General features: G+C 43.9%; 1 protein-coding gene across 6 annotated transcripts in view; it reads left to right on the top strand.

Annotated features, from left to right (window-relative positions):
• Positions 1–8,295, top strand: part of LOC146345089 (uncharacterized) — a 43,667-nt gene that overhangs the window by 530 nt on the left and 34,842 nt on the right. For 4 of the 6 annotated variants that reach the window (XM_084859090.1, XM_084859089.1, XM_084859087.1 and 1 more), the window contains exons 1-3: positions 58–204; positions 3,270–3,520; positions 5,879–5,997. In XM_084859090.1, the coding sequence (XP_084715216.1) occupies positions 3,307–3,520; positions 5,879–5,997 (333 nt within the window). In that variant the 5' untranslated portion in view covers positions 58–204; positions 3,270–3,306. Of the gene's footprint in view, positions 1–57; positions 205–3,269; positions 3,521–5,878; positions 5,998–8,295 lie in introns of those variants that run through there. The other 2 variants (XM_084859088.1, XM_084859086.1) reach the window with 1 other exon arrangement.

Raw genomic sequence — 8,295 nt, 5'->3', positions numbered from 1 at the left:
GTAAGCGTGGAAGATGACAGGCTAGGTGCCAACGCCGCCTACTCGACCTCCTCCCCTGAGGCCAAGGAGGCTCCTGAGGCCACGGAGGGGTGGAGCGCGCGGTGTTGCCCCCGCAGCTGCCTGCAAGGGGCAGGAAAAAGGGGATCCAAGCCGGGGTCCGCGGGGAGGGAGGGCCGCCCTCCCGCGATTGTCAGGAGAAACAAGGTATGTTCAAGGCGTATTCAGTTGAGACGATCCGAGGGCTTTAGAGTTACCACTGGTGCGTGGAGTTCTCGGAACGGTTCTTCTTGGGTGCACCACAGGCAGAAATTCTACAGGTGAAGACCCCCCCGTAGCACCTTTATGTGAGGAGGTGCTTTACCCGTTGAATTTCTGCCTGGCAAGTGTAAAGGCATAGGATCCTGGCCAGAAAGAGTCAGGGAGGGAGACGACGACCACCATCCTATAGTTCCTCAGGCGCTCTGTCTGTCAGGTCTAATCCCTGAAATCTATTCCTCACCTCCACTGTATATTCATAAGGGATACGATTGAGGTCATACCTGAATGGATTAGTGGTTTTCCCTACGTTCTTCAATTTAAGCCGAAATTTTGCAAGAAGCAGCTCATGATCTGAGCCACAGTCAGCTCCAGGTCTTGTTTTTACTGACTGTATAGAGCTTCTCGATCTTTGGCTGCAAAGGACATAATCAATCTGATTTCGATATCGACCATCTGGTGATGTCCATGTGTAGAATTGCCTCTTGTGCTGTTGGAAAAGAGTGTTTGCTATGATCAGCATGTTCTCTTGGCAAAACTCTATTAGCCTTTGTCCTGCTTCATTTTGTACACCAAGGCCATGCTTGCCTGTTATCCCGGTGATTTCTTGACTTCCTACTTTAGCATTCCAATCCCCTATGATGAAGAGGACATCTTTTTTTGGTGTTAGTTCTAGAAGGTGTTGTAGGTCTTCATAGAACCGATCAACCTCAGCTTCTTCGGCCTCAGTGGTTGGGGCATAGACTTGAATTACTGTGATGTTGAATGGGTTGCCTTGGATTCGTACTGAGATCATTCGATTGTTTTTGAGACTGTACCCCAGTACTGCTTTTCCCACCCTTTTGCTGGCTACGAGTGCTACTCCATTTCTTCTAAGGGATTCTTGCCCACAGTAGTAGATACAATGGTCACCTGAATTAAATTCGCCCATGCCTGTCCATTTTAGTTTGCTGATTCCCAGTTAAATAGTATAAGAGTGAAGCCATAAATAATAGGTTTGAATGCCAGGTGAATTTCCAGGTGAAAAATGAATTTCCCTCACCAGGGACAAATCATCACACCCCCCCCCCCGGAATTATAACATATTTTCAAAGTCACAGGCATGACTTATGGGGAGGGTTGTGCTCCCTCCATGGGCATCCGCAGGAATTTTTGCGGGGGGGGGGGGGAGACGACAACGACAAAGCTTCACAGCAGTTTGTGATTGTAATTTGTATGCATAGTGTGCACCACTACAACACACCTGTGCACTTTCCTTGTGTGTGCTCTTTGTTTCTTAGCATCACATGCCATGGCATTTAGAAGCCTGCACAGAGTAGTAGAAGATCCTGGGAACTGAACAACGCTAATGCAGAACTGTGTTATATTCAAGAAGCATCATGAACGCCAACAAAACTTTATTTGGAGTGAGGATTGGTTCAAAATTGGGAAAGGAGTACGACAAGGCTGCATATTGTCACCCTGCTTATTTAACTTATATGCAGAGTACATCATGAGAAATGCCGGGTTGGATGAATCAGAGATCGGAATTAAGATTGCCGGGAGAATTATCAACAACCTCCGATATGCAGACGATACCACCCTAATGGCAGAAAGCGAAGAGGATCTCAAGAGCCTCTTGTTGAGGGTGAAAGAGGAGAGTGCAAAAGCTGGTTTGAAACTCAACTTTAAAAATCGAAGATCATGGCATCTGGCCCTATCACTTCCTGGCATATAGAAGGGGAAGAAATGGAAGCAGTGACAGATTTTACTTTCTTTGGCTCCAAGATCACCGCAGACGGTGACTGTAGCCATGAAATTAAAAGACGCTTGCTCCTTGGGAGGAAAGCTATGGCAAACCTAGACAGCATAGTAAGAAGCAGAGAGAGACATCACCTTGCCGACAAAGGTCCGTCTAATCAAAGCTATGGTTTTCCCAGTAGTAATGTATGGCTGTGAGAGCTGGACTATAAGGAAGGCTGAGCGCTGAAGAATTGATGCTTTCGAACTGTGGTGCTGGAGAAGACTCTTACGAGTCCCCTGGACTGCAAGGAGGTCAAATCAGTCCATCCTAAAGGAAATCAACCCTGAGTGCTCATTGGAAGGACAGATACTGAAGCTGAAGCTCCAATATTTTGGCCACCTAATGCGAAGAGAAAACTCCCTGGAAAAGACCCTGATGCTGGGAAAGACTGAAGGCAAAAGGAGAAGGGGATGGCAGAGGATGAGATGGCTAGATAGCATCACGGATGCAATGAATATGAACTTGAGCACGCTCCGGGAGAGAGCGCAGGACAGGAAGGCCTGGCGTGCTATGGTCCATGGGGTCACGAAGAGTCGGACACGACTGAACGACTGAACAACAACAACAACAATAAACCCCCCACCACACACACACACCTAGGAACAAGAGAGGAAAAAACCAGATGCACAAACACAGTACAGCTGTCCTAAGAATATCATATGATATTGTATAATTTATGGCATCTCTGCCCTTAGCATAACATTGACAACTTTACATGACTCGTCCTAGAATTATTTCCTTCATCTTGGAAACAAGGGCGAACATTCTCTAGAACAGTCTTCCCCAACCTGGTGCCCTCCAGATGTTTTGGACTGCAATCACAGCATTCCAGACCATTGGCCATGCTGGCTGGGTCTGATTGGAATTGAACTATAAAATGTCTGAAGGGCACCAGGTTGGGGAAGGCAGCTCTAGAGAGTAGCACTGGAATCTGTGATGAGTGTGTTTTACAGTGGAAAGAGAATGGCTTGCTGGGGCATGCTGGGAGTTCTAGGGCTTTTTTCTGTCTAAACATACATAGGATTGCACCCTAAAAAGCTATTCTCAGGATTACATATTTTGTGAAAAAATGTGAAATAATTTTCAAGGGCATTTTTTAGAACTGAAAGAATTGCCAATCTATATGTGAAACTAAAAGGGCTAGGAAGCAAGATTAACCATTAAAAGTAAGCGATTCAGAGCTAGAAACCCGGTCTCATGGTAATTGTCTCTTGATTTTGGTTCCATACAGACTTGACCCTTCATTAAGAAAAGTCCTAGAACTCACTATGTCAAGATATTGTGTAGCTTCATGGTTGTTTACTTGGTTGATGCTGGTATGTCACTCTGGATGCTACCTCCTGGACTCAATAATTGCTGCAAGTAGTTTTAGCCATGTGCATAATTACATCAATAATTCCAACTTGGATCAAGACTATTGTGAAAGGAAAAAGAAATTATCTTCTTTTGGTGGATGGAGACTTTCCACAGAAAAATTCACAGGTACTTTACAAGTTGTTTTATACCCATTTAAGATTATGTATTTTCTACAGCTAAGTTAAAATATATTAAAGTTGGAAAGAATAACTGGTAAAGGATACTTTATCTGGCTGAACAATTTGCCTGATTACATAACAGCTCCAATCTAGAGAAAGTCAGCTATGCTTAAGTCCCATTGATTTTACTGGGATGGACTAACAAGTCCAGTTGATTTAATTGAGACTTAAGCATGGGTCCACAAATGTTCATTTGGCTTTCTCAGCCTACCATTATTTGTGGTTGCAACAATCCCCTTTTCTGAATCCTATAGCATATGCAGAGGGCTTGGAAGTACCAAGGTATTTTTAATTTGCTGAATGCACCAGTAAGGAGGAGGTAAAGAACAGGAGAAGTCTCTCCGAAATAGCAGCTCTAACAAGAGGTCTGAGGAAGGGATCCATGTACTCTGCCAGGTACTCTGCTCACCTGAAGGCTGGGAAGTTTTGTTCTGATGAGCTTGGGAAGTGGATTTGCATAAATCTGCTCCAAAGCATAACTAACACTCTCTGGTTGCCAGCAGCTCCACTTTTATGTTTTGAGTAATTCAGCAGCATGAAGTTGCTTCATATAGTTATTAGTTATTTCTACCTGATATATGTTCCAGCACTTTATTGACAGAGTGCACAGGATTGGGTTCTTCTTGCAAGTACCCCAGTGGTCACAGAAGGGAGTGGGCTCTGACCACAGCAGCAGTTCAGCAGCTGAAACTCTGAGGTTCTCATTGGTAGCATGCAGAGTACATTTTTTAGTTTCATTGTATTTTTCATCACAACAGGGAGAGTGATGGACTGGGAGCTGGGAGATCCGGGTTCTAGTCCCCACTTGGCCATGGAAGCTCACTGGGTGACTTTGGGCCAGTCACAGACTCTCAGCCCAACCTACCTCACAGGGTTGTTGTTGTGAGGATACAATGGAGAGGAGGAGGATAATGTAAGCTGCCTTGGGTTCCTTGCAAGAGGAAAAAAGGCAGGATATAAATGCAATAATAAATAAATAATAAATAAATATCTTTGATATTCCTATTTACAGGACAGTGAAGTGAGGGTATGTATTTAAAATTATATCCCTCCTTTGTGCATTCGGTGCCCAAGGTGCCTAGCAGCAATATGCAATAAAATACACAGTAAAAAACTATAGTAGTGACCATCATCATATTAAAGTTCACAACAGTATCTAAATAAAAAATAGAAACAGATGAAAACCGATGAGATTAAACAAAGCAGAGGCCAGTTAAAACATATTAAAACCAGTGAGTATGTGGCTGAGCTAGGTCAGGTGTCCAGCTCTTCCAACTCCCCCTCCAAAACAGTATCCACTAGCCCACACTTGTGCTCAAATTTTATGTTTTACGTTCATCATTTACAGAAAATGATGACAACATAAAAATATAGCTTTGTGATATTTCCATGCTGCTTTCTAACCTTGCGAGAAGCTGTCTCTCATTTTCATAGAATCATAGAATAGTAGGGTTGGAAGGGGCCTATAAGACCATCGAGTCCAACCCTTGCTGAATGCAGGAATCCAAGTCAAAGCATCCTTGAAAAATGGCTGTCCAGCCTCATCTTGAATGCCTCCAGCGTGGCATTCAAGAGGTATTTTAAAAGCATTGTAAATATAATTCATATAATTGATTAATTAATATGCAATGTTATGTAAAAACTACAAAAACCTCTGTGTCATTTTAAAGACAGACAAATTTATTGTGGCATATGCTTTCATAGGCCTGAGCCCAGGGACTATGCATTTTGAGGATTCTGTTCCCTCCAACCACTTGGTAACACTATGCAATTTGGCTTCAATTGACCTTTTTGCCTGGTTCACTTTCACCTCCCCAAATTAGTCTTTGGTTCTGCTACTATGAAGACTGTCATGCTTCTTTTCACTTCTGCTCTTTACCTGCCCAGAAACCTGTGCATTTTACCCAAGGCAAGAGATAGATCTGGGTAGCAGATGTCCTTTATGTTTTCAGAAATGGGGGTCAGCCATTGCTTCTTTGTCCCAGAATCCTATGTATAACCTGAAACCTGCAGTACCTAGCAGTGACTAATTCATTCAGCCTGCAGTCCCCCTCTTGAGACTGGCTCTAAGTGCAGACCTAAGGCTACAACATCTGGTCTAATGTTGGTGCTTTTTTGTGTCATTGTACCTGCTCCCCACCCCCCACACACTTTTTGTGCCACCTAGCCTGAAGAAGAGTTCTGGAGAACTCTTGCACACTATTTAGTGTCATTTTGGTTGGTCCAAATAACTGAATTTTGGAGTTCAGAAACAGGACTCTATTGTTTGGAGTGTGTGTGAAAATATTTTACTTGTTTCCTCTAGCTACGTTTCCCATTGATCGTGTTCAAGATAATTATGTTCGTGAAGTGCGAGATGTCATTTTTTCAGTTGTCTACCCTACGCCGTTTAAATCCAGAGTTCTACTTGTAGCTGTTTCTAAGGTTAGGCTCCCTTTTCTTTGTTTAGAATGCCTAACTGAACGATACAATGTTGCTGCTTTATGTAAGCATCTAAAAAAAAAAAAGGAATCTCTGATCGCAACTCCCTTTGCAGGAATCAGTGCTAGCTTTACCAGAACATTTGAAGAGGTTCCAAAAGGTCCTGCCAATTGAGTAATGCATCCAGAGCACAATGGCTTGGTGCAGACATAATGGGGCTGTTCACACAACACACTAACCCATGTGTGGGTCGTTTTGAACCATGGGTAGGTTGTTGAACCGTGGGTTAGCATGTTGTCTGAACACAGCCAGGGTGCCTTGTTAATCATGCAGTGTGGCTTATTTTTCTTGAACAAGCCACCTTGAGAACCCATGTTTTGTTGTTGGGTTGTTCAGGGTGGTTTACAAGCCACAGTGCATAATTAACAATCCACTCTGGTTGCATTCAGACAACATGATAACCCACCCTACTGAAAATGTGCTGCATTCAGACAACATGCTAACACATAGTTTAACAAACAGCACATGGTTCGAAACAACCCACCCTCAACCACTGAGTGTGGGTTAGCATGTTGTATGTACAGCCCCAGTGGTTGAGGGTGGGTTGTTGTTGAACCATGGATTGTTTGTTGAACTGTGGGTTTACATGTTGTCTGAACCCAGGACATTTTCCACAAGGTAGCTTGCTAACCATGCAGTGTAGCTTGTTAGTCACCCTGGAGAATCCAACAACAAACCATCGGTTCTCAAGGTGGCTTGTTTGAGAAAAATAAGTCACACTGCATGGTTAATGAGCCACCCTGCAGAAAATGTCCTGGGTTCAAACAAAATTCTAACCTATGGTTCAACAAATAACCCACAGTTCAACCATAACCCACACTCAGCCACTGAGTGTGGGCTCGCGTGTTCTTCGAACTCAGTCAGTGCGTCCCCATCTAGGGTTATGAAGTCATAGGAAGTTGCCTTGTGCTGAGGCAGACCACTAGCCCATCTAGCTACGTACTGCCTACCACACTGACTGATATCAGCTCCTCAGGACTTCACACAGGAGCTTTTCCCAGCCCTGTCTGGAGATGCCAAGGATTGAGCCTCAGCTCTTTTGTCCAAGTGCATCTGCTCTGGACCTTTTACATGCAATGCATATGCCCTGAGCCCACACACTCCACCTTTTTCTGTCCTTATCTCCTCTCACATAAACGTTTCCCCACCACTACCGCCTTTCAGTTTCAGAGCTATGTCCCAAGGCCACTGAACGGAGTTCAGGCCTGAATGGGGTCACAACTTTAGTCACCCATGTCCAAACCCAATACAGATTTGGAGATACTCAGCTCCGGAGCACCTTTGTATGTCCTTCCTTCCTCCCCTCTCATGCAGATATTATCCCCTGCCCTTTCAGGTTTGGAGACAACTCTGATTAGCATTACCTCTCCACTGGCATTTTCACTAACCATGATTAGTGGTAAACCACAGTCTGAAACCATGGTCAGGAGCAGATTTGTGAACTGGCTAGTGAAAATATCTGTGAAGGTTTAATCCTAGCCAGTGTTTGCTCCAAAACTGAGTGAGTGTGTGATGCCTTTGTGAGAGGGGAGGACAGAGAACCACTGTTCAGTGATCAAGCAGTTTTACATCTGCACCAAGCCAGTGCGTAGAAGGATATTTTTACTATGATTATGGCTAGGTTCCAAAAATGAAATATGAATACCTGGAGGAGATTTTCACAGATTTTCACAGACCCTTAATATTCTTGCCACAAGAGTGCTTGAATTTTTGGCAACTCTTGCGTTGAAAACATAAAATGACGTTCCGGTCACATACTTAGAACGTAGCATTTGTGAGTGTATAAAGTGCTTTACAATTCTCATTTCATTAACCCACACAATAATCCTATGAGTGAAACAAAGTGAAGCCACTGTTCTAGCCACTGAATGGCTTTAAGTCTTGGATACTGATGTAGAAACCCAGTACTAATTGCCACTCACTGAATGGTTTGCATTGGAGATACTCTGGCTTCTCACATAATTAAACCCCCCTCAAAGCAGGGGTGTCGAACCTCTTTCAGCCCAAGGGCCAAATTCCATTTTGGAGAAGCTTTTGGGGGCTGCATTCCTGTGGTGGGCAGGGCTGAAGGCAAAAGGGGTTGGTCCCCAACAGCTGTTAGCATTCCCTGAAAACCATAAACAGACTCAAATTATCTGTGTTATTGAAAAATAGTGTGTGTCTTGTTTGGGGAGGGAGCGGGGGCAGTCAGAAAACTTCATATATTGCTTGGCCTGTAGTGCCAGTGCATTCAGTGAAGAT

Source organism: Heloderma suspectum, chromosome 5 (genome assembly GCF_057233095.1).
Source record: "Heloderma suspectum isolate Gila_16-S chromosome 5, 16-S_ref, whole genome shotgun sequence".
In the NCBI taxonomy this organism is placed as follows: Eukaryota; Metazoa; Chordata; class Lepidosauria; order Squamata; family Helodermatidae; genus Heloderma; species Heloderma suspectum.
The sequence above is the reverse complement of the archived record's forward strand: the minus strand, read 5'-3'. Positions and strand labels throughout refer to the sequence as shown.